Below are 26,992 nucleotides of genomic sequence, written 5' to 3'. Positions count from 1 at the left end.
GCGGGGGCGCGCGGCGGCGGGGGCGCGCCGGGGGCCGGACGGAGCGTGTGCGCGCCGGGCGCGCCCCCGACCGGAGGAGGGGCCGGGGGCCGAGCCAGCCCCGCCGCCGCGGCGCCCGCTCCCCGCCCGCCTCCCGCTTCCGCCCGGCGCCGCCGCCGCCGCTCTGCCCGCCTCGCCCCCGGCCCCGCCGCGCCCCGCGACGCCCCTCGCTCCCATCGGGCACCTCCACCGGCCGCCGTCATCGCCAACCCTCCCCCACCCCGCCCCCCGTCTTCTACCGAGACGCTCCGGTTGTGGGGGTGACCCGCGCTCCGCACGGCCCCGGGCCTGCCCGTCGCTCCGCCCCCGGGCCCGTCCGGTGACAGTCGCGACCGCCGCGGGAGGTGGCGGCGGAGGAGCAGGAGGAGGCCGGAGCCGGGATGTCCGGGCAACAGCAGCAGCAACAACAGCCGCCGTCGCCACAGCTTTCTTTGGCGGCCGCCGTTCCCCCGCCGGCGACGGGGATCCCCTCCGCCGCCGCAAGCCCCGGCCCCGCTCCGGCCGCCGCGCTCCTGCTCCACCCGCCACCGCCGCCTCCGGCCACCGCGGCCCCGCCGCCACCCGCCGCCGTCACGGCCGGCAGCAGCGGGCCCGCGGCCGCGGGGGGCGGCGGTGCCGGCGCCGCGCTGGGCCTGCCGGCGGGGAGCGGCACCAGCGCCCCGGCGCCCTTCCCGCACGGAGACCCGGCCCTGAACGAGCAGGAGAAGGAGCTGAAGCGGCGGCTGAAGAGGCTCTACCCGGCCGTGGACGAGCAGGAGACGCCGCTGCCCCGCTCCTGGAGCCCGAAGGACAAATTCAGTTACATCGGCCTCTCGCAGAACAACCTGCGGGTGCACTACAAAGGTGAGGAGGGGCGGCCCGGGCCGCCGCGACACCCCCGGTCCCCCCCAGGGGCCGGGGGCAGCCCAACCCCTCCGTCGGGCAGTGGGCACAGGAGTAACAATAACAGGAAATAACACACGCTCCTCTCCCTCCTTCTTCCCTGTTTTCCGATCCCCTAAATTTCCCCCCGCAGCGGGGAGATAAGGGGCTTGTTTTCCCTTATTTCAGGTTTATTTTTCTCTCCTTTCCCCTCCCCCTCCCCGTTTCTGTCGCCGTGCGGGGAAAGGGGGGGGACACAAGGGGCCGCCCCCGCCTCCTTATGCTTCTGGAGTGGGCATTATGTAAACTCCGAGACTTCCTCCGTGGATTCAGGTATCGCCGGAACGTTTGGGTCGGAGGCAGGAGAATAAAGGACGCTCGGCATGACGTGTCCTGTTTATGGTAATGAGCGAGGAAAAGAAGTGGCTGCTTTTTTTTTTTTTGCCCCTCTCGAGAAGAGCAAGGGTTAAATGGAGTTAAGAGCAGCAAGCGTTAAGCTATTGAACACGGAAATGACGGGAGGGGAAAGCTCTGAGAAAAACACGGTTTATTTTTAAGCTGTGAAAAAAATGACTTTAAAGTCACTGGTAATAGTCTTGCCTAACTATTGCACAGAGTGATTTGAGGGAAGGAACGACAGTAGGACTTAACATTAATAAAGGTGACTAAAACTTTCCTCCTAGACGTTCCACAGTTAAAGTTACAGATTTTCAAATAAAAGGTCAAAACCAGTATGCTTTTGTATTAAAAAATAACATTGGCAAGAGGTATTAGAAGAAAAACTTGTGTTGATTGTTATGAAATGTCATAAAACCTGGAAACATATGCCTACACTCTGACCTGAAAAAACACAGACACATCTGGTGTTCTAGGCCCAAAGTCCTAAAGTAGAAATGTTGTGGATTCAAAGCCACTTCTGAGTTGGCTGTGAAGAACTGGATCCTTTGTCAGTCTGTAGTCAAATGAACGTAGTGGGAGGGGAAAAAAACAACCATGCAGTTACCCTTTCTCAGAGTTTGCAGTGGAGAAATTCAAGGGAAATTTCGATAAACATGTTACTGTTTAATCGGAGGAGGAAAATGGCAACACAAACACATGGCAGGATTTGGCTGCCATGAAAGGATTAAATGTACTCTGGGAGACTTTTTTTTTTTTTTTTAATAGAGAGGTTTTAATATTACACACACACAAAATACTCTGTTAAAAATGCTAAGTTTAATGCACTGTACAAAGATAATAAAGGAGCTTGATGACTACAGAGCAGGTTTCTGGGAGGCACCAAGTGATTTAAGGATGTGTAATTTAATACTCAACTCTGAATTTCCTGGCTTTTGTTCAGTGTTTTATGACCTTGTATTTTTAGAAACATTTTGTATTTTCTGGTGCTTAGTGGCAGTGAGTTGTTTGGTTTTGGTGTTTTTTTCTTCTAAGATGATCATAGCTTAGTGGCTATCAACTCCTTCTGCTGGTTTGTTTTGCTTTGGCCAACTTCTTTTTCTCATAAGCTAGAATTTAGAGGTCGAACCTCTGATCTCTCAGTTTTATTGCAGAATATATTTTCAGGCTTTCCTTGTGGTATCCCTGTTTTTCCTCATATACCTCCTTTCCACGGTGTTACCAAAAATCATTACCTCAAAGACATTACAGAAGTCATGAGGCACAGTCAGTAGGTTATAACAATGAAATACCTTTACTCTAGCTCTTAAATAATGGCATGTGCTGAAGGTTGAAGAGTTCCTAGGTTAGCCCAAAGGACTTTGAAAAGGAGAGGTGCCAATATAACACGTCTGTGCTTTTTCCTAAGTGCAGATGGGAGTAAATGGCTTCTTAAGTGGCCCATCTTTCCTTCTGGGTAATTTAATGAAGGTGGCTGTTAGGGCAACTCCATGTTTATGTTACCAGCCTGGCACCTGGAGCTGCTAACTGGGCTAAGCAGTGAATGGCATCAGAGTATTTCTACCTGAGAACCAGGGGGCAAACATGCTGAACATCTCCTGCCTTTTCTCCCTCCTGGATCCTTCAGCCCTAAGAATACAATAAAAGGGGAGAAAATGAGGAGGTTCAATGAGGAGAGTAAGGGAAGATGGCAAGTAGGAATGTGCTTAGCGCTGTGAAATAGTGTTTTACATACCAGATCTCAAAAGGAAGCACTCACAGTGTCTTCTTTTGTAATATTGGCACTTTAAGTGCTTCTGAAATTACCTAAGTAGTAGTGGAAGAACATGGGATGTTTTTGTTGAGAGGAAATATGAATGTTGAGCAGAGATAAAGAACTGTTGTATTCTTGACCAAAATACTCAAGGAAATGATAGATCTGTCCAAAGAAGCCAGTAAACTAAAGCAATTCTTACTATTTTCTATTACTGTAGTATAAATTTTCTTTTCTGCCTCTGTAGATTTCTGGCTATAGAACTGTTTTTCTGGAGTAATTTCCTTCTGTGACTGATAGGAGGCAGAAAGTGTTAACAGCAGTGCTTTGCCTTCACCTTGGATGTGTTGGGGCTACTGAAAAAATGTATGAGAGGAACAATCAGCACAAAAGCTTTAGAAGTTATTTTTCATATAGATACCTTCATAATTTTAATGTGCTAATGTATTGTGAACAGTGATATTTTTGTTTCACTGGTTTGTGAGATGGATGATGGTCCTCTCGATGTAATTTCTGAAGATTCCTTTTATTTTCCTGCTTACCAGTGGACAAGTTGTATGGAAGCATGAAGTGCAGTGGATGTCTCTACCCATTGCAGCTGGGATGTTTTGTGTACTGCATTTCTGGACCTGAAGATTTTTGCAAGCATCCTACAGAGTGCTTAAGAAATGGAAACTGCCACAAAACCAGGCATTGATCTAATGGTGGAGGTTTAAAAAAAAAGAGTATAGTCTAGCATGAGAATAAAAGCTCTTCAAATTTTGTTAAGGCAAACAAAACCCAAGAGTCAGTGCTTTTTTGTGCTATCTCTCAGAATCGTAGTGTTACTTGGAAAGGAAAACTTAAATGAGGCAGTGGTTTTGTTTAGCGGGTTAGGTAGCTTTGTTAAAATCTTGATAGGAAATACATAGACAATGGCATCAGTGATACTGTAAATATATGAAAGACTATATCTAGAGTATTTTTGTTTTTCCTATGGGCAGACATACATTTTTGTGGTGCTGCCAGTTAGCTGTGCAAGCTGATAGAAAGCTAATACTGTCTTACTACCTGTTGTTTGTAAGGGAGACAATGCAAAACTGTATCAGGAAAAAATTGATGTCATTTCACTTAATTATAATTTTTACAGCTCTGAGCTGTAGGTAAGTGGTAAAGAAAGCATAAGTGCATGCTGCACATAAAACATGCACAAAATTACATAGCTAGTAAGGCAAGACATCTTTAAAAATATTCCTATATATTTCTAAAAGATTCAGAAATAAGACATGGGTCCTGTTGAAAACCAGGGAATTCATAAATGGTGTATGTGGTATGAAAGATCCACTAGACAGGCAAGTTAGGTTTCCAGCAGGTAGTGATCTGTACTACGTAGTGTAAGGAGATAAAAACAGACTCAGATTTGTGACCATGGAAGAAACTATATACAGAATTAGGTAAACAGACAAAATAATTGGTGCGGAAATAATGGAAACTCCTATAGAAACTTCAGTTAACTTAGTCTTGCGACAATTGTCCAAAAAAGCTGAAGAAAGTTATGCAATTTTGACTAAGCTGCCCATTGCATGAACTTTTTCTAATGTATCACAGGCCAGGGGATCTTAGCCAGATATTTATTTACAGTGCCGTTGCCTTTGAACTGCCTGTAGTGCAAAACAAAAATAAACTATTTTTCAGTGCAAACTATGCATTCCATTTCCTGTTGGAAAACGAGGAGGATTCTATACTAATAGTTCTGTGTTGTCACTCAGTGTTGCAAGGATGGTGTCACTTTTGCTGGCAGAGAACACTCAGGGTACATTGAGTACAGTTTGCCTGTTTTGGACAGCCTTGTAGCTCTGAGATGTCTTGCTTTTTTTTTTAAACTGGGGAAGAAGTTAAAGTAAAATTAGTAATTTGTGTCTTTTGATTTGGTTTTTTTCTTAAAATTATAGAATCATTTAGTTTGCAAAAGAGCTCTGGGAACACCGAGTCCAACCACAAACTCAGTACTGCTGAGTCCTCGACTAAACCGTGTCCCCAAGTGCCACATCTACAGGTTTTGTAAATACCTCCAGGGGTGGTGACTCAATCTCTTCCCTGGGCAGCCTGTTCCAGTCTTGTCTCAGTGAAACTTGCCTAATGAATACAACAGAAGATTAGGCTTTGATTATTTTATTTTTGGCAGTGTGAGCAAGTCATTGAACCACCTGTTGGAAATAACTGCAGTTCAGCTTATGTAAACTTCGTTTGAGGATTTAAACTGGATAAACATGCTTACTTTTGTCTAGGTAGGTGCTGCTATAGGTTTCTTCTGGACTATTTGGTGTGTATGCATTATAAACTTAGATTTAGGTTCAAAGATTATCTTTTTTGAAAGCAGCGATGGTTTCTCCAAACATGTTTATATCCGAGTTAGCTTTTGATAGAATTAAAATTTAGATTAATTTCACTGTAATTTTGCTTAAGTAATAGCGATACTACTTACTAAAAATCATTAGTGTGAGTGCTTAAAAAGTTATATAAAGCATGGTCAACTCATGCTTGTCAAACACTTCTAATGAAAGCCCAAGTAAAAGCAGCACTAGTAATTGAACTCACCTATGATCTGGTTTAGTGTAAAGTTCAAGATTTGTAGACCTGTTTTCCCTTCTCTGCTCCCAGTGCATCTGTTTGCAGAGTTCTCTTTTTAATGATGAAAATCCCTAGTGTTAAATACTACATACTTCAAAAGTGTTCTTTTAAATACTCAACCTTGTGAGTATTGCTTGTATTGCTTGCAAGTTATAGCTTGTGACTGTTGGAGGGGTGTGTTTTGAGGAAACATTGGACAGTGTTTGTGTGATCTACTTCAGGTGTTTGAAACCTCCGATTCAGAAGTTCAGAGTTGGGTGTCAAAGTTCTTTTTAATTCTTAAGCAAGGAAGTGAGGATTCAGGTTACCAAAGAATGTGGCAGCAGTAGAAGACATCAAGGTGATGGGCCACTCAGCTCAGGAGTCCCATTGGTGACAGTGGTCGCAAGTGCCTGAGAAAAAATCTAAAAACATGTCGGGCATAAATGGTGTGTGTCTGTTTCCCCTCTCAGCTTCCAGCCATTTTAAGCTGAAGGACATTGTGGACTCAAGGCAGTGTCTCAGTTAACTGCAGTTCTAGAAGCTGTGTTCTCTTAAACACTAACATCTGTAGTATCCTCTGCTAAGGAATTTTGCAGTTCAGCTAACTGGTCAGTTAAGAGCCTCTTTATTGTTTTAAAGCAGGATGATAAACTAGGATCTCATGACCACATGTAATTCAGTGGTACTGAAAGACTTAACTACCATGTTTAGACAGTGTGGAGATACTTGGAATATTGGAAAGTAGTTAGCTGGATGATGTTTAGCCTTCTAGACATATTAATTTTATGTAAGTACAAATTAAAGCACTATGCTCAAGCAGTAAAATGGGATTCATAGGAGATTATGTTAGAGGGACAGCAGTTCTAAATTTAGGGTGTCTTCTGTTTTAATGGGATGAAAGTAGTTTTGGGCACTGACTTCCCCAAGCATGTTGCTTCACCACATGAAGTGTTTGGCAATACTGGTAAGGTATCCTGTTACTTCTGCCCCTCTGTTGACCTCTTATTTGCAGTGTGACAGCTGTGTGTGGCTGTGTTGTGAACTGGATCAGGGAACTGATCTGCTGCTTAAAAAAATCTGGTAGGTTTCTTAAACCCCGATCAGCTAATCAATCTGGTTCCTAGTATGGCCTTGCAAATAAATGCGTGGATTGGGGAGGAGATGGGAGAAGGGGAGTTTCAGGAAGAGGTGTTAAGAATACCTTAAATAGGTATTGTTGCCAAACACTTAGATTGTGATTTCACAAAGCCAAGTCTGCTGGGTAATAGATTTACATTTTCAGTAATATTTGGCTGGTTCCTACTGCTTTAGTCTTTTCTATGTGGAAGACTTTCCCAAATAAGGAGAATGACTCAGACTGAAACTACACAGATTGTCAAGTGCATAGAGTAACCAAGGGAACTTCTTTGCAGTCTATTTTAAAGTAAAAACCTAAAGACATTTTAGAAGAAAGTATTTTTCCTTCTTCCAGTGCATTGTTTAATTGGACTTCTTTGAACTTAAGGGATATCTTAGGAATTCAGTGTTCTGCCCTTTTACCTGAAGGATTTCAATGTACTTAGATGTGATAATCTGTAATAGCTAAATAGTGATCCACCAGCCCTTGAAAACCAAGCAAACTCATGGAAGCTCTAAGATTATGTACTTGGTTGTTACACTGGTTGTCACAGCCCGAGGAAATAAGTTAAAAGTAGTGAACAATAAAATGTATTGTGTATGTATACGAGGAGTAAATTACTGTTTTTCCCTCATGTGATACATCACATCAGCATGCAGAAATCAACATGCAGAACGTAGGCAGCAAACTTAACATTGTCAAACGTGTGAGGTGATCGAAGGATTTCTGCACAAAATGTTTAGTAGTACTAACAAAACACTGAAGCAAGCAATGGGTTTGCACTCAGGAAAGTAAGGTGGTTGGCCACTTGTGTTTAGATAGTAGCACACTGGGGTGAGTCACCAACATCGGAGAAAACATGGTAGGTTAAACCTAATGTCAGTGGGTGAAGAATTTGTGCTGTCCAAAAAGGTGTTGGTTGCTGGTGTGGCCTTGGTGACAGTTCTCCCTGGCTGAGCACGTGCCATTGGTTAGGAGCTGGTGGGTGCTGGCTCTGCAGGCTGATAAGCACTGACAGTTCTATGAACATTTGCACAAGGGAGCACTGTGCTCAGAGGTTCTGTACAGGTCAATCCCTGGCCCTCTGCCCTTAGAGGTTTTGTACTTTGGGCCAGCTGGGCCTTATCTTTCTGCCTGCCTAGACTATCATTCTCCTACAGTTTCTTCTTTGCTGTGTGACCTGACTTGCTGCACCTGAGACATGATTAATCTGAGCCTGAGCAGTAATGCCAGTGTTAATGCCCCTGAAAGAAGTGTGTTTGGTTGTGGGATTTTTGCATATGCAGATCAATTGCTGTGCAGGTACAGTAGGCCTCCCTGTCTGGACTGGAAATGACAGCTGGAGTGCTGCAGCACAAGTGATTTGTACAGCACACTCAAACCAGGCAGCTCCTTTCATCGTGCCACAGATCCACTTCAAGAGTAGGCATGGGATCGGCGTGAGTTATTCTTATGGCAGTGACAGTCTGTTCTTGGTTTCCACCTTACTGAATTGCCTTGCTTCTTGCCATGATCCAATATACTTTCCATCTTGTTTCTTAAATTTTTTTAAATTATGTCCAGGGGCCCCATGCATGACTGTCACTCAAAAGTTGAGGAGTTTTGGGTGTACTTTCGAGACACTGCGCTTGCTTGAGCAGGTTGTTGCTAAAACAAGTCATCTGGTCAAAAGCCTGCTTGCAGGTTGCTTTTGGAAAGGGCTGTGAGGAGGAAGGATGACACCTTCAGAAGGTTGGTGTTAGTAGAATGCAAGTGGCTCTTGGGTTTGGGTTGAAAATCCTGGGAGTAGACAAGAGCTGAAATTGGGCATTATTGTGGCAGAGCTAATGTAGAGTGAGCCTAATAAGAAAAAGGAGCAGGAGCTGCATGAGCTCAGTTGCAGGCTGTAAGGCTTAATGCTGTCCTGGAACAACATTGGAATGTGGAAATTGATTGTGAGTAGCATGTTCTGTATAATGACTGATGTTTATTCTGGAGGATGTTAGAATTGAAATGTCTTCAGTAACTTGTAGATTCAGAGTACTAAGCATTAGATGAAACTCTCTTACGTTGTGTTTCAGTTTATAAAAATGAGTAAGCCCTGTGCATTTGAGAAATCATACAGTTCTTTCAGACACAGGTGGCCTTTTGTCAATCATGTTACTTAGAATGGTGAAACTTTTTCCTGGCTTCCTTTTAAATAATTGTGGGACCTATTTGGGTTACTATATCCAGGACTTCTTTTAGCATCCTTGTTTGCAATACAGGTGCTTACAGTATTTGAAACAAAATTCTCCAGCATAAAAGTCAGGTTGATAAGAATATTGTATATTGTTTGCTCATTGCATAAGCCTTTTGTTTTGAGTAGTTGGCATGCATAGCTTTGAGTCACCTTCTGCAATTAACTAAAATACATTTTTTGTGTGTTTTGAATGCTCTTGTTTTTCAGGTCATGGAAAGACTCCAAAAGATGCTGCTTCTGTTCGAGCTACACATCCTATACCTGCAGCCTGTGGCATATATTATTTCGAAGTTAAAATTGTCAGTAAGGGAAGAGATGGGTAAGCAGAGTGCATTATTAATTAATTGTTTCTTGAGATACTGTCTTATATCATCTTTCAGTCAACAGATGTTTTCAGTATCAAAACTTATTTTCCTATTTTACCACTTTATATAGCTTGATTCCTTATTGTTGAGAAATTGCACTCTTATATTTGATTCTTTTAAGAGAGCTGATTGTGATATTTATTGTCCACAAATCAGTGTACAGTAAATACCAAAACATCTCATTTTTTCTTGACAAAAAAAGTTAGGGTTTGAATGACCAGATTGACCCTGCTGTTACCTTTAAAGGTGTTGGGTTTTGGCTATATGGATTTACAGACTTTGATGTAATTTTTAGGGTGTGTAGCAGACAACTTATTTCCTCAGTGTGATCTTTTCATGGATGTCATATCAATTTTGAAACAGAAAGTTATTCTTAAGGCTACTTGTTGATGAACAGTAATAAGAATAAAGGGGAATATTCTGAATAAGTGCCTGGGAATTTGTCACCCTATGGAAAGAACAAGAATTGATGAGTAAGAAGCTGCTGCTTCCCATAATCCATCTGAATTATGAATCTGTTGAAGCACAAGTAATACATGCTTTTAAGTCTGCTGAGGCAGATAGAATCTCACCTGGGAAAGTCTTGAAGTGCTAATGAAATCTTTGCTGAAGCACTTTAGTTCCTTTTCATCTTACACTGCTTTTGGTAGAGGATGGGTGTTAATAGTGATACACTGTAGGACTGCTTTCTAATGTGCTGTAGTACATTCTCTGGTTCTGCTGCAAGGTTCAGGACTGGCTGTCCATGTTCTAGGTACTGTACAAGCATATTGCAGGTGCTTATGCCCTGGTGTGAAAGTAAATCTTGAGAGAAGAACCATGGATGAAATTCAGTGCCTTTGTCTTTTCTTTGTCTTGCTGCGGTTTGTTTCTTTCATTTTCCCAGAGTCCTGTAAGTCCTCTGTAAGTCAGAAACAGTATCCAAACTTGTTTTCCTTATAGTATTGCATAGTAATATTTTGAAAGAATAGCCTCTCAGTAGTGCTGCAGCTTTGTAGGGGCATTTATGAGTTTGTTGTTATTTCTGTCTCAAAAGTTATCCCTGGGAGAGTTCTTTGCTGTGAAAAGCTTACATCCGCAGTTACTTTTGTTACACTGTGAAGACCTAATTATTTTAAATTGAGGTGGTAGAAATTAGCTTTTCAAGTAACATTCTGCTACCGATTTTAGGAACACCTTTATTTTTGGGGGGATGTGGGGTGTGAGTTTCCTGGATTTTTTTTGGTTTTTGAGGTATTTTTAATTTTAGGAACATTTTTTAAAAAATTATCCTGCTGCTTGCTGTGAGTTAAGGAGAGGTTCTTATTGTGACTTGCTAGTAGTGTGTCTCTTCTTGAAATAGTTTTCTGCCTACTTAGTTTGGAAGGTAGCTTTTTTGAAGTGATGGATTTCAAACAGTGTCCACATGTGTGGGTGTATCATTTTACATAGCTCCTCTAACATTTCACTGGTGATCCTTTGTGTTGGATTTTAGTAACTTCAGATTCAATAAGGCAACCCTGCAAAAGTGGGAAGACATCACTGAGTAAAGTTTTTCAAAGTTTTGTATTTAAGTGGTTACTTGTGAGATTATGAATTGCAAAGTTGCCTCTTGAGATTGCATAAAAAATGGAGGGGACCTTTTTCAGTTAATACCGCCTCATCCTTGCTTCAGCCTTATGAACTTCATTTAGTGTCACGTTATGAAACATTAGCTGCACAATGAGCTGAGATGTGAATTTTTTCATTGTGTAAGGTAGTATGGTAGCTGGGAAATACTATATACACAGCTAAAGCCAAATGCAGTCTGGGTGATAAAGACCAGGAATCAACATGTGGCACCTCACTGGATGTGAGGTCTCTAGACCCTGTTCTCAGGTCCAGGAAGTCTTTGGTGAGATGCAGCATGAATCTCTTACAGTTCAGTGTTACCTTGCATTTAAACTAATAAATTTTGTCATAATAAGTAAACTGGGGAATTTAATGCAGAGAAATAGGACTATAGAAACCAGTTTCTGTCAGTTCGGATTTATTAGTTCTTTTTCACTGCCTGCTGTTTTTCACCTGGCTTGCTCCAGGTACATTTTTGCCATTTTTTTTTTTTCTTTTTGTTATCTGGTAATGGGAACAGAGTTCAGGAGGACCATATCTGTAGAAGACCAGCATGTAACTAATTGGGTCAATTAGCTAAAATGCCTTACTTGCAAAATCAAGTTTTCTCAAGGTGTTAGCCTAGCTGTGGCAGCAGCAGAGCTGTATTTTACAATACTGTTTAAAGTAAATCCTAGACTATGTGAGACAACTGAGATATCTATCTGTAAGCTGAAGTACAGCTTCCAGCTTGCATAAATGTCAGTGGATAATTTTGTGCTGTTTGTTTGGAGTTCCCTTTGGTAGTAGTCTTTACTACTTTAATTTTTTAATAAACTCAGTTGAAAGTATTTAGTCCATGTACTGTATAATAGGAGTATATCTAAGAGCCTTCTTGCTTGTGTGCTCTACTTAGCATGACTTGCGTGAAATAATCAAAACCCCTTTACTAAAAACCTGCTGTAGGAGATCCATTTTTCATACTACTGTAGTACTTGAAAGTGCTGCTTCTGGAATCTGATCTTGCATATCTGAAAGTAGCAGGGCAAAAATTATTCTTCTTTGAAGAAGCATAGCTCTTTTTTTTTTTTTTTTGTTTAGGGTGTGGATGTAGCATGGCTTCTTGTGGCTGTGTTTGAGCACAGAGTTGGTTTTGTCACTCTAATGACCTAGGTCATTAAATTCTTTAATGTATCTACGTGAGTAACTGGCTTGAGTAGAAATTTGAAGGTGTGTAATATGTTAATTTTGCAGAAGTTCGTGACCAACTTTGAGAACATTATGAACACACTGAAGAAAGTGTGAAAAAACCAGCTTTACTAGGAAGGAAGAACTGGATATGGGAATTGGTGTTGCAGAGCAGATGAGCAGCAAAGTTGCTTTTTGATACCTCCATGTGGTGTGATAGGGTCAGTAACTGATGGTACTGAATGAGAAGAAGGGAAGCGAGAATTAAGTTCAGTAAGGTTGAAATATTCAAACAAAATCTGTCTTGGTATTTGTAGAGTGTTTGACACAAGGAGTCCTGATGTGCTGCTACAGTACAGATGCGTGAAATAATTACCCTAGATATTTTTAAATTCTTGCTGAAAGTTCTAACCAACTGTCATATTGCTTTGTAAATATTTCCTGTTGTTCTTTATTTTTTCAGTTTTCTTTCTTAGTTTCATGTTGTCTTTTGTAGCCTAAGGGCTTCTGTGTATATGTATTCTGTCCTTTTATACTCTCTTTGGCTTTGCTTTGTTTGGCTCATGTGGAACATTGTGGATGGTTATGTGAGTAACAGTAGAAGGGTAATGGGTGTATGGGGAACAGTACCAAGGTGATGATTAGAAAGCATGGCAGAAAGGGGACTATTAACTAACAGTAAGTTATGTCTGCCTCTCTGTTGAAATGCCCAGTTAACTTAAAAATAAATAAAAAATTTTGGCCAGGAGAAGAAGCAGTCCCTGAACACTCATTGAGTTGGTGTCCCTTTTCCCAGTTTGTGACTGTTTGTATCAGCTTCATGGTAAATCTGATTGGATAACTAATTTGCCAAAAGCTGACCTCCAGAGTGAGTTTGTTTTCATTCAGTTTTTTCCCCCAGTATGGCTGCTTGTATCATTTCATGAGTAGCTATGACAGCAAAAGAGGATGAAACTAGGAGCAGAAAGCAAAATGTGAAACAAAGGGCCTGGGAATGTGACTTTCGGTCATGGTGTAGCTTATACCCATTAATTTTAGTTTAAATACAGCCTTTTGGCTTTTTAAATCTTTCACTAGGAGAGACATGTTTCTTTCCCAGAGAAAATGAACTTCTGGGAACAATAATTTTATCTTCCATGTCCTGAATTTCAGTCCATTCTTACTCATTGATTTGTAAATACAATTAATAAGAATGGGCAAAAAATGATAGTAATAGCATGTACTTCTAGACAGTCTTCAGTGCTTTTAGAACAGCTGAGGAAGATGCTTAAAATGCAAAAATCATAGAGTCACAGAATGCTTTGGGTTGGAAGGGACTTTAAAGATCATCCCGTTCCAACCCCACTGCCAAGGGCAGGCACACCTTTCACTAGACCAGGTTGCTCAACACTCCATCCAACCTGGCCTCGAGAACTGCTGATTTTTTTTTTTTTTTCCAAGAAGAATGAAAACAAGGATTGGGAGTGGTAAGCCATCCGGAAGAATTGATGAAAACTAAGTTTAGAAAGGCTGTATCCTTTTAACAAATAGCACTCAGCTTGCACTTGTGTGAGCAGTGTTGTTTAGTCTGTGGTGTAGTGGTGCTGATGCAGATCTTCATGGCCAGCCTTTATAGCACCATGTGTAAGTTCTGCTAAATATAGTGCTCTAAAATAAAATTTTAGTACAGCAATTCATGCAAGTAATCAGTATGTTTTTGGTAAAGCAGTGTTAATAAGGCTTTAAACACTTGTTACACTATGGCTGGTTTTTAACACTGGGTATACAATCAGTCATCTGTTGTTTTGGCAGTATCTTGTGTAGTGTGTGTTGTGTATGTGATGAAGTAGGTGGTGAAGTAAAAAAGGAAAAACTATCCAAAACAAAAATACCATGGGAATTAAGTTTGAGTGTTCATGACACCTATGCCTGCGGCGGAGCCTGAGCTGTTTTAGAGTGTTTGAGTCATAAATGCTTTGTTGTCTCCTAGAGGATGTATGTGTAGCTCTTCAAACACAAACTATACTTTTTTATTACAAGTTGTTTGTGTTGCAGTAAGTTGGCTTTTCCTTTAGCATCCAGTATACCCATTTTCTTGTTCAACAGAAGCATTAACCAATAAACAAAATATATAACATTGTCAGTTGCTGATTGGTTTGTATTTGTTTTGTACATTATTAATGTATTCTGAAAATTTTATGCAGTCCTAAGACCTGTTTTTATAGTTTTAATATGTCTTCAGCTGGTATTTGTTAAAAGAACAGGTATTTGGTAAAACAACATGCAAAACTTCACTCAGTCTCTCCATATAAGTAGGCCTTGCAGAGTACTTGTGTACAGGGTAGAATCTGATAAGGTCTGAAGTATCCTTCTTTCATTGGTGTCTTCATTTGAATTGTAGCAGCTGCAAGAAGAGATCAGGTCATGAATCAGCAAGTGTACCTTTTCTTAAACTATAGCAGTAATTAATTTTTCACCTGAGTGTATGAGACCAGATATTGGCAGAAATGAACATTAACTAAATGTTTAATAAGATTGTTTAAGGTTTGTGTTTACCTGGTCAGAAATATTGGAGCTATGACAAAAGTTTTCTTTCTTTGATGGTGTATGCTAGAAATTGAAAATTGTAATTTACAAAGAGTGTTAAGAGAATGTTTGATTTCTTGGTCTTCTTTAAAAATCTTTTACTTCTTTCTTCTGAAGTTCATTCACATAAATACAGTGTATAGATGCTAACTTTACTGTAGTCCACATTTACATGATATTATTTTCTTTGTAATTATTCTTTTCTGACAGTATGGTCCCCAAAAAGGCTCTAGTCCTTGGGGACAAGTGTCCCAGGATGAAATGATGAAACTTCAAAGTGGGAGGGATGTCAGTAAATGAGAATCCTTCTACGAACATTAGAGCAATCACAAGCAAAATGTTACAGGAGTAACAGTTTCGAGCACTATGCAAAATGACTGCCTGATGTATTTTTGGTTTTGCCTCTCTATGCAGAACTGCATGGATCTGAAACCTGAGTTTATCATGTTCAAAATACTGTTTCCTTGGAAATGCTCTGTAAAATTTAACTTGTTTTCAATTTGAAATTAAAGACTCAAACTGTCTATGGCATATTTTGAAACATTTAAATAGATTAACATCTCATTTCTTATTGTGATTGTGCAGACAATAAGGATCTTGAATTTGCACATTTCTGCAAAATTTTAAAGCAGAGTAACTATATTAAAGATAAATATAGGTACCTTTTTAATGTGGCTTATTTCTGGCCTCATAGTGTCGGCGAAAGCAGTGTAGAAAACTATAGGAGAACATTATTCAAACTTCTTATGTCCTTGCAAGTCAGTTGTGAGGACCCTGTAGAAGTTCACTGAGTCTTTAAAGTCCTAAAGATGATGCCTTTTTTTTCTTCTTGTCCTCTTTCCAAGGTACTAACATAATGATAAAGCAAACTATACTTGGTATATAGCTTATATTTTTTTTCAGTGTTACTTCTACTTTTCTTAGTAATCAATGCATTCAAAACATTAGGGTGTTTTCAGTTGCCTTATTTATGGCTGTAAACATCTGTTCGTGCTTTGTCTTAGGTTCCCTACAGATAATATGGTAACTTAAGTTTTAATGCTGTATGGTTGAAGTTGCTTTCTTTAAATGGATAACATGTAGAGAATAAGGCACCACGTTGGTTAGTTACTTTTTGCAACAACAAAAGAGTTGGTTTTCGAAGCAGCATGCAGAAGTTCCCCAGGTTATAATGTCTTCAGCAGCATATGTAGGCACAATGGAAGTCAGAAGAAATTTGACTCTTTGCAGAGATAGCAGGTGACATTTCTGTAGTAGGAAGTCTGTCACATACTATTATGTAAGTATCTGCTAAATTATGTTAGTTTGCTTTATAAATACAGCATGGAATTTTTTTTTTACTAGGGAAGTGATTATTTAGTACTTGAATTTATCTTCAGCCTTTCTGAGTTGTCTGTGGTTTGGTATAGTTTTTGAGATTCCTCTTTATGGAGTGAGCAGGATAGGATATAATTAATCCGAGTTCTGATTTTTATCAGCTTTCATATTGAAAGGTCTTCCATATACCTTCAACATAGTAGCTACAAGATCGAATGGAACAGTTATAAATAAAAATCAGAAAAAAATCAGAAAAACAGTTATAAATAAAAATCAGAGTTTCTTTCTGAGTTTTGTTAATTTCTTGATCTTTTAGCATCTGCAGTTCTGTACCATCTCTTACTGCTGTTTGTTCCTTCTGTTTGGCTCTGGCTGTTTTCATTTCTCACAATTAGTCTATTCAGGCATCCAAGTAGAAACTTAAGGCTCCAGCAAAAATGTAAATTTAGTTCTTTGACTAGAAAGATACTTGAGGAGAAAATAGTTATTGTGAGCTTTCTGCTTCTTAAACATTCCTCTGCAGAGAAGCCTAGGCTTTTCAGTATGTGTTATAGGAAACAAGTAGGTATCATAATGCCTCTTTTTTTTGACATTTTCTCTTTTGCTTTGTGGTAAAAAAAAAAAAAAGAATCTTCAGCGAATTTTAAATTCTGTCGTTTTCTGGTGTTCCTAAAGTTTGTATATCACTTCTGAAATGTAAACTAGAAAATGTGCTGAGACACTAAAATGGTAACTTATATCTTAATTGATCTGGACTGGAACAAGAATAAATACAATTTGAAGTGAAAAAAAACCCCAAGTCTTTGTAAAATACACTTGCTTTCTTGGTCCTTAATATCAATTTGGCTGTACTTTACATTGCTTTCCAGCTATATTCTCTAATTTCAGATTCTCATGGGTTGATTTCATGTCTTCCATGAATGGTTGTTTGTTATTTTATGAGATCCTGTAAGAGTTGAGCATGTTAATGAGATGATGAGTAGCAGCCAGTGGGACTGAAATTGCTCAAGAGAGGGGCTGCTTAATAAAACAGGCCACTTTGTGCCATTTGCCTGGGTAAATGATCCTCCCAGTGCAACAGCCAGGGACACGTCTGGGTAGGGAGCTGAGGTGGAGGGACAGGCCTCGGGTACTGAGGGAGGCAGCATCAGAACCACAGCACTGTTCACGCTCTCTGGTCTCTGAAGCCACAAAGCTGTGTCCATTTTTGGAAGGTGCTGCAGGATGGACTGAGCGTGCTGCTTCATGGTGCTGACACCTCCACTTGCCCAGGACAGCTCTTATGGCCAGCAGAGCTGCAGACAGGAAGGACAGGTCCACTTGGGTCTCCTAGACCAAACCTCTTAATGTGACAGGACAGCATCATGAGCAGACATAGAACATTCTGGGCCTGCATTGCACCTGGGCTGCTTGTCGTGCTGCCCATCATTTTTGTCATAGGCTAAGGGAGGAAAACTTAAATACATAGTTCTGCCACTCTTCTGATCCTGACATGCATGAAATGTGAGCTTTAAGCAGCAAATGGGAGAACAGTTTGTGTACTTCCTCCCACTGAAGCAAGTCTTTGCAAAACCTGACTCTTGACCTAAACAAGTGTTAAGTGTCTTAAAAAAACAAAGAAGTCGATTCCCGTCTGAAGGTTGCGGGTGTGGGGAAAAGGTTAGAAAGTTACATGTAGTGGTTTGGGATAGATACAATTCCTTTTAATAAGTTTTAGAGCATTTAAAGCCTGTCTGTCATGGTACCATTTTCCCCCATAATTTATAGTATACTAACCTAGTTGAACATGAAATTAGCTGTCTATCAACTCTAATAAATAATAATTAACTTAATTGATGAGCCTTTAATTTCTCTCACTTCAGACCATAAGTTGTAGACATTCCTTTTGCCTTGTGAAAGATGTCTGTAGTAAATTTATTAGTTGCAATGTTTTCATCTAACTTCATTTTCTATTAATAGCAAGTCTCCTTCACAAAATGTTGTTAACATTTCGAGTAGTTGTAAGTACATCCCAGGGAAAAATATATACTGTTAACATCCATCTTCTTTCTGAGATGGTGTCAGTGCCTAGTGCTTTCCAGTCACTACCAGTGGGTAAAGATTCCTTGTTCCCAGCTGTATTTAAATACAGTTTAACTGTGTTAAAAGCTGTTGCTGAGGAAGGTTGGAAGTTAGGATATCTGAGGAAGAAAAGAGTGGTGTTACCAAAATGTTGCCTAGACCATGATCAGAAGATCTAATCATCTAATATTTTGAATTTTTGTGTAACTGTAGTCTTGTTATTATAAAAATACTGAAACAGAACCTTGATTGCGTTCTTAATCTGACTCGCATTCAAAGGCTTTTTGCAGTCAGTGGAGTTAAAGTTATCTAAAATTGTTTTTAAAAGTAAACATCCTTTCTTTGATGAATAAGAGATTTTCACTCTTCACATGAGTATCCTTCACGTGTCAGACCTCAGACTATGCTAATAACAACTCTGCCTTTATTATTAAAGACAAAATCAAGGGCTTTCCACTTGTTGCTTTCATTTATAATAATTGTTTTGTTGAATCTGCTGCTGCAGTGGTGCCTCAGTAATGTATTCAGCAGTGCAGCAAAGACTAATCCTTTTGTTTGTTGCCCTTTGCTTCAGCTCTTCAGTATTTTTAAATGTAATATCTGCTATATATGGTTCTGAGGTTCCATTTAATGCTGGTATGTTTGAAGAAGAGGAAGACAGTATTATTATACATGAGAAATTATCAGAGGAGGGCTTTTTAGGTATCAAACATAGACTTGGGTAAGGTAACTGTTAGAAGTGGTCATAGAAAGAGCAGAAATTCCCATACACAATTAAGCATGTCACTTCTGAGATGTTCTGCTCAGTTCCATTCTGTGGCAAAAGCATTTTAAATAGCAGATTGACTTGCACTTCCAAGTGGAATAGTTGCTTAAAAATTCATTTTATGAGATGGGAATACAAAGGTGATGTTTGTTGACTTAAACTTTCCAGATTGCCACAGATGAATATTTTGTTTTCATACAGTTTATTATTTCATAGCGAATTCTTGGTAACTGATGTGAACTAGTGTCAAACTACTTTGAATGATTTGATAAAAGTAAATGTAGGTTTAGGTGATTTTTGAATGCTTGCTTTAGTTGTTGGAGGGGGGTTGCTTTATTTTGGGCAAGGGACAGTGGTGAAAGCCTAGATTTTCTTTTTGCTGTTTCTCTTTTTGTATTCCTGTTGTCTTGGTAATGGCATTAGTTTTTCTTAAGAAACAAACACAATTGATTTTGATAACTTCTAATAGTGCTATTTAGGGATGAGGAAATTCTTCATTTCAGCTTTGTAATATTTGCTATAAACTGTCCTGGACACTGACTTTATGAAAACCACCTTTTTGTAAAGCTGGCTTTTGGACTTTGTTTCAGATAACTGGTTAGTGTAGTACAAATATTTTCTCCTCTTTAGTCTGCCATCAGATTACAAGCAGCTGAGTGCTGTTGTGGGTTAACTTGAGAAATTTAACATTCTGCTGTACAATCCAGGCCTTTAATGTTTCAGTGTGATCTTTTCATAAGTGCTGTGCAAGGTTGCATTTTGCTGCTGAAGTAAAGCAGTGTTGCATGTATTTTATAAAATTACTCCTTCCAGTTTGACTGCAAAACATCATTAGGTATGTTGAAGATGATGAAATTGGTATGTGTATGGCTGTACCCCTACTTTCAAAATAAGATCAGACCTTTGGCTTCCTTTGTTCATGCCTTAAACATTTTAGCTAATAAAATGTTAGCATAAATGGAACATTATTTTAGCCCAGGATGCCAGAAAGAAAAGAAGTTGTCCTTACCTCCTGTGGAGACAGGATCTGTCAATATTAAACCATATATGCTGGGAATCCCCTGTTCTTCTGCCACTATTAAATGACCTCTCAGTAGCTTAATTGGTACATGATTAGTCATCATAGTGTTTCTTGGCAATGTTCCACATACATATGTATTTTTGTAAGAGACAGATGCATTTCTTTTGTTCTTTCATTTTTAGTTACATGGGAATTGGGCTTTCGGCACAGGGTGTGAACATGAACAGACTACCAGGTATGTTTCAGTTACTTACATTGGTTTTTAAAATATGCTTCAGCTTTGGTAAGCAAGAGAGTGTAGCATGACACCTCTGTGTTGTATCTATTACTGGAGTTATGTAACACTTGCAGCTGAAAAGTTTAACTTTTACTGTACATTTACTCCTATACTACTTCTGTCAGCTCTTACTGTTATTTTTAACATTATGAAGATATTTTTTAGCAAACAAATATAGTATAAAATTTTCATTATGTGTCCTGATAAAAAATGAAGCTATAGATTTCCATGCTCTGTATGTTGGATTTCTAGCAATAAAAATGATCTACTGTGATAAAAACTCTCTGTCAAACATGGAGGGAACTCTACTTTTGTCACTTTCTGTACCTTTACCTTTCCAGCCTTCATAGTAAGAGTGTGTAGCCTAGTTTTAAGTTTTGACTGTTCCATTAACCTGCATGGTCACGGACACTGTCTAGTTAACAATTGTCTGTAGTATCTCTGAATTTGTATGTGTATACATAAAAAACTGGGTTTTTAACAGATCCTTAAACATGTAAAAAAATATCCACCCAAAACCAACCGACTTGAAAATACCAAAATATAAAACCATGTTTAATTGACCTTCGAGTATCTGCATTTCATTACTTTTGAGTTTTAACTTTCTTACCAAATGCTTTGGTAGAGATCCATATGATGACTGCAAGTCCCCATTACACTGTGAGCCCACCTAAGGCTCATGAATTATTAGTGGGTGGCATTAGGTTTGATTTAGGATGCTATAATTATCAAAGATACTACTAATGAATGCAACTGCAGTAATTTGGGGTCGTCTTAATTTACTGAGAGGTGCTTAATATGGTACCAGCTGAAGCTACTGATGATAAAGATTAAGGGTCTAAGTGTGTAAAATACTTCCAAATTAACCTGCTAGGCAGCAGCTTGACAGAAGAGGTTCAGTATTGACTTGCAGAGAGTGTAGATAGGTATTTATAGAAGAGCACAGACCAAGATTGCTTATTGTGAATTTCATTGCGTAGTGAAACAGTGTGAAGCTCCTTAAAGATTCTACAGCTTCTTCACCTGCAAAATCAGCACCATATTTGCATGCATAATGACTAGCTCTTGGCTGTGATTTTCACCTGTGTTGCTAATTTTTTCCTTTTATTTAAAATTTATTTTTATTTTCAGGGGCAGCATAGCTAGTTACACTTTAGTCTGGAGATTCTGTTATTATGCAGAGGCTGCTTGCTGCTGAATAGTCATTGAGAATAATCAGGACTAGAAATATGTTTCCCCAGAGATGCCTGTTTGGTTTGTAGCCAGGAAGAATCTGATTATGACATATGGTAGCAATAGTTTTGCAAAATGAAAGGGAGAACAGGAGAATCTTCACTGCTTTACTGGGACATGTCAGATCTGTATATAGCTTTTTGAATTTCAGCATTGTACCTGATTATATTTTTGAGGTTGGTAATACTGTATGTTGGAGTAAAGAGAAAAATGTGTTATCTGAATTTGCATTACCTGTTATATACTACAAATGCAATTACTTATTCATCCATTTTGATAAAAGAAGTTGTCATTTTAAAGATTACACAGTGGCTTTCCTAGATAAGAAATATTAGAAAGCAGAAGGCTGAGCATAGTAATTAATTGTGTTAGCCTGGCTAGAATATACCAACTTAGCACAGTCTTCAATTTATTTAATAATGAAGAAAATGAATAAATTGCAAATGCTTTTGTTCTCTAGGTTGGGATAAACACTCGTATGGTTACCATGGAGATGATGGCCATTCCTTCTGTTCCTCTGGAACGGGACAACCTTACGGCCCAACGTTCACTACGGGCGATGTCATTGGTTGTTGTGTCAACCTTATCAACAACACCTGCTTCTACACCAAGAATGGACACAGCCTGGGTATGCAGAAACGCTGCCTTTTGTGACTGCACTATATCTTTATGTCTGGTGTGAATAGGAAGCCCTCTTCACATCAGGAACCAAGGGTTTGAATAGTTCTTTTGATAGTTTGATAGTCTATGAAGTAATTAAAGAACTGCGAAAAAGAATTTCTTCTGTGCCATTAGCACTAACATTCCTTGTGAATTTGGGAGGATTGGTCTTATAGCATCTCTTTCCACAGGATTTGCATTAATGAACTCTATTACTCAATCCACAAATAGTGCTTGATAGTCATAAAGTAATAGATAATAAGAGAACTGAAGATAAGGAAAATGGATTTAGCTAAAATTCCTTGCTGCTGTAGGGGGAACACCCAGCCTTCACTAAAACCTTACATTGGATGCATGTTGTTTTGAGCATATGTTGGAGAGCAGTGTATTTTGGATTCCCAGTCTGGAGTCATTCATAGTTGGGCTAAAGCCATAAATTATAAAAGTTGAGCTAAAATTAAGTCCATTAAACTCATACAGTAAATTGTAGTATTAGGCAACACTGCAAGATAATTTTTGAATTTGAAGATGTCAGGAGTGGGTGGAGTTAAAAATTTTTATGGAATACCTATTTCAGTTACTTAATGTAAATTAATGAGCCAAGATATAGAGTGTAAAGAAAGAAAAAAAGAATTACTTCTTGCATTAAGAAAGGAGTGGGGGCTTGGGAAGAGATCTTGGAATTGTGCTGAGGGGAGCAGGAGCTTTGAAGGGAAAAACCTCAAAGAATAAGGTTTCTGTGATGGGTAGAAATGCGATAAGGAAAGGAAAGGGTAGCATGAAATGAAGTAAGAGATTATTGAGATAGGTGGTCTTGAAGTTGCTGTTCTATTTTCTTACACTGGCAAACACAAAGTAGGTTTGGAAAAAGGGGGAAGGATGTGGTTTAAATTCTTTTCTAGCCTCCCTGAACGAGACTGACAGTTTGTTTGCTCAGGCTTTGAGCAAACACATCTGACTTGGGAGTTTTCCTGCTTCTACTCACATCAGGGCTTAGGAATCTCCTCCTGAGGTCAGTTCCATGTAATCAATTTTGTGATTATATTCTTTCATGATTTAATGTTCCTTCTACATTGAATGAGTCTATATACCTTGAGACCTAGGGCAGTGGGACACTTGAAGCATGCACTGTATAGTTGTTTCTTTTGGCATCCTGTTGCAGGATAGGTCCAACTGGAAGATATGGGGCTTGTGTTTGCCCTAATCTTTAACTGGGGTAAAGCTGAGAAAAGCAGTCTTACCTTTTTCCCTTTTTGAAACATTCACAATGTGCCTGCAGAGAAGTTGGATCATGTGATCAATTAAAGAGACATGAATGTTCTCACTACCCTTATGGTCACCTGAAAGCGTGAGTGAGCTAGGAAGGCAAAAGCAGAACCCTTCTTTTCAGTGGTAAAGCAGACTGGATTAGGGCAACTATGAAACAACAGTGCAAAAGATTAAAATCCATTTTTAGAGGAGACCAGAACGGCATAGGTGAGAGGAGGCTAATAAAATGTCATCTGTCAGAGACTGAGTCTGACAAACACTTTATGGATTTCACAAGGAAACCTGACAGTTGTTCTGCTGTCATGGACTTTGCTAGCTTTAGCTTCTGACATGAGAAAATTGATTCTGTGTTGAGTGGAAAAAGAAATCAGAAATTTTGTCTGTCTCACTGAGTTGTTGCAGTTGCTAGTTGTCCAGAATTCCTGTACATTCGTGACTTGGAGGACATTTATGTTTCTTCTCTGGGCCCACATATTTGGCCTAGAATTTAGGAAGTCTCCGGCTCAGCCTGGGATTTGATGCTGCAGAAAGAGCAAAGCTGTTCTCCTGCAAGTGTGAAATCCTGGGTTGAGAAGAAGCCCCAGCCAACCCCCACCCCACCCCCAAGACCCCAGCTCCTACATATCACTTAGTCATCATTTATTTGTCATGCCTACAGCCTCCATTTTGGAAAAGAGCAAGCTGGATGTCAAAATTGCCAAATAGAAAAAATGGTATAGCTTAGAAAAAGATAAAGTAAGAGCAGGGAATAAATAAAATGATAGCTTTGAGATATGATGGGAGGAAACAAAGGAAACAGATTCACTCAGTATGCCATCCTTCTGTCTCAAAAGATGTGTGTAAGGAATCCAGATGCTCTTGAGGTTTGAAATCCTGGTGAACAGTAGAGATTGAAAACAGGGATGGAATTTAGGACAAAAGGTTAAAAGCTTTTTTTTCATCTTAAATTTGAAAAGGTGGTGGTACAGAATAAATTGAAGTTTGAAGGGATAAGTGGATTTGAATAATTCAGCATTAAAAAAAATACTTGCAACAATAAAGGAAATTCTGAAATACTGTTATTATTTTGCTGTCAGAAGGAGATTACTTATGTGGTTTTTTTTAACTGAAAGCTTCCCACCCCCTGAAATAGCCTGAAGTTCCTGAAGTGTATAGAGGTCATATTTTTCTCTAATCCTGAGACAGCAAAATCACTCCCTTGGTTTTAAGGGTAGATGGATGTTTGTAATTATGTAAGAAGATATTAAGCTGTTCTGTTTGAAAACCAAAGCATGAGGGCATGGATTAGAGTGAAACACTTGCAGGCTGGTTTGGAGTATTATAGATATATGCTGCTTGTGTAAAGAATGTGAGTATGAAGAAAAGTAATAGCAAACAAGAAAAGACACCATTAAATCTTGATGTTGCAGCATCATGACATGCAAGTGAAAAAGTATTCTTAGATATCCTTACCTTTCTTCTCTAAATTTAGTATGTAGCTAGAACTTTCAGACTTTCTAATCTGCCTATCTGTATGATTTGCTAAGTCTTATTATCTATTTTGAAAAAATTAAGGGCAATTTAAGTATTTTTGATGATTACTTTTTGACAAATACTGCCATTTATTATTTTAAAAACATGAATTGTGCATAACATCATGGGTTTCACCATACTTTACTTATTTCTGAGATGGTTTGAGTGAGATTTCTGAACAGATAATGATACTTTAAGAAAATGAGGTTTGAATCCAGACACGTGGAAATTAATCTTAATTTTCTCTTTATTACAGGCATCGCTTTCACAGATTTACCGGTAAGATAAGTGCATTTTCAAACAGTTTTCCTTTGTGTCTTTAAACAGATGTTTCAGATCAGACTAGCATTCACCCTGTGCTTGTTGGAATCACAATGATAATCTTTGTAGCCAGTTTAATATTAAATACTTCTCATCATGATTTCAGTGGTGATTTTTTAATTGAAGGAGAAGGTGTTTTGGTTTTACGCTGATCCTTACAAGAGGTTTTTCCTTTTCAGGTGTTTTTTGTTTAGCAGAATAATAATACATGCAAATAATTATTACATGCTTTGGCATATTCAAGCCTTACATACAAAATCAGAGCTGTATTAAACACCAACATGGTGGATGGCTGCTTGAGATATTGTCACTTTAACTCATTCTTGATGCCTGATTTTCACAAGTTTTGCTTCATAGAAACAAATGTATCAATTTTTTTAAAGCTGCACATATCTGAAGTCTTGTGGCTTTTGAGTCAATTAAATTGTGCTTTCCTTAAAAGTGGCATCTGTTCCCTATACTGCTGATAAAGGCATGATACTGCAATTTCTTTGGTTTTCTTCTCATCAGCTTCATTTCTGATTTAATCTGTTTAAGGAGCAGTGTGTGATGCACGTCCACCTGGCCAGCTACTCCCTTTGTGTGGCCTTAAGAGGCAAGGACAGATATTAAGGAAAAATGAAGTCAGTAACCCAAGGAGCCTCTTAGTCCTACCACAGGGCTGAGTGTTTTGTGTAGGAAACCACTGCCACTGTTCTGGATCTTCAGGTTGCTAGCACATGGTGCCAGCTCAGGAAAACTGACACTATAATCTGAAGTATGAGGCTGAACCTCTTTTTAGAATCAATGGTTTCCATCTCATTAAAAGATTTGAGACTTGTGGTTTGTTGATTATTTTTGACTAGGTAACAGTATGAGCATGTTTATTTAAAAAAGCAAATGGTGTATTTGTGGAAATAGAGGTAAGATTGGCTTGGGTGTGGCTTGAGAAACCAGAGTATTTTTCATTTCACTGGATTCTCTGGGCTCCAGAGTTCCTACTGACCTGTGTGTTGATAACTTCTTAATGATAGCTTTAATTTATTTAGCATAATAGTTCTGTAGATCAACATCCTATTATACCATACCACACCACCATTGTCTGCAGTGTAATTATGATGTAGGTATATTTATTACATAAACTTCAAAAAAAAATTAAACTACCTCCCCCACCCCCCACCCCCCCCACACAAGACCCCAGTAACAAAACCCCATTCACAGTGAACAATTGATTGCCTTGCCATTGCTGGGATGCTCATTATATTTAAGAAAAGTACCTTTATCCCAAGGCAGATTTTACCTTTCTCATATTTGCCATATTTTAAATTTGCATGGAGACCTAATTTCATCAGAAAATAAAACTGAGACAACAATAAATGCTGTTCAGGTATTTTCCTAGATACAAGTCCAGGAATTCACAAAATCGTCAATGCATTGTTACAGTTTTTGTTAGGCACTACAGTTGGACTTTGAGGCTATTGAGTTTTCTATCCTGCCAGTTCTTACCACTAAAATTCAGTGATCTTTTAAGTATTTCACCCTAAAAGGAAAATGGCCCGCTTTGTAAGTTTAATTTCTTTTCTCTTTTTAAAGGAAAAGGACTGGTCTTTAAAATAATCAAAAATTGTTACATAATATTTTGTGAAATTTAACCCAAAAGTTGTAACATGTAGCACAGTTTAAAAAGTGTATTTTCTGGCTAGAATGTCAGTAAGATTTTCTTCTTCCAAACACAAAGAAATTGAGTACTGGGAATAAATTAGTCAGTCATTGTATTGCTGTATTGGCAGAAGCTGCTTTTACTGCTGGAGTACCCTACTAGAAGCAGTAAGGTTATTACTAGAGGTGAAAAAAAAAACCCAAAACAAACCCACAACAGTGGGGATTTTAGGGCAAGTGTCAAAAACTAA

General features: G+C 39.1%; 1 protein-coding gene across 2 annotated transcripts in view; it reads left to right on the top strand.

The window, feature by feature from the left end:
- The first annotated feature begins 304 nt into the window (after nucleotides 1-304).
- RANBP9 (RAN binding protein 9) overlaps nucleotides 305-26,992 on the top strand; it is a 38,610-nt gene continuing 11,922 nt past the window's right edge. The window contains exons 1-5 of one of the 2 annotated variants that reach the window (XM_059484733.1): nucleotides 305-882; nucleotides 9,187-9,298; nucleotides 20,014-20,066; nucleotides 21,802-21,969; nucleotides 25,039-25,061. In XM_059484733.1, the coding sequence (XP_059340716.1) occupies nucleotides 420-882; nucleotides 9,187-9,298; nucleotides 20,014-20,066; nucleotides 21,802-21,969; nucleotides 25,039-25,061 (819 nt within the window). In that variant the 5' untranslated portion in view covers nucleotides 305-419. The remainder of the gene's footprint in view (nucleotides 883-9,186; nucleotides 9,299-20,013; nucleotides 20,067-21,801; nucleotides 21,970-25,038; nucleotides 25,062-26,992) is intronic. The other variant, XM_059484655.1, reaches the window with a different exon arrangement.

Source organism: Ammospiza nelsoni, chromosome 1, assembly GCF_027579445.1.
Source record: "Ammospiza nelsoni isolate bAmmNel1 chromosome 1, bAmmNel1.pri, whole genome shotgun sequence".
Lineage (NCBI taxonomy): Eukaryota > Metazoa > Chordata > Aves > Passeriformes > Passerellidae > Ammospiza > Ammospiza nelsoni.
Note: the sequence above shows the minus strand (reverse complement) of the source record. Positions and strands in the feature narration are given on the sequence as shown.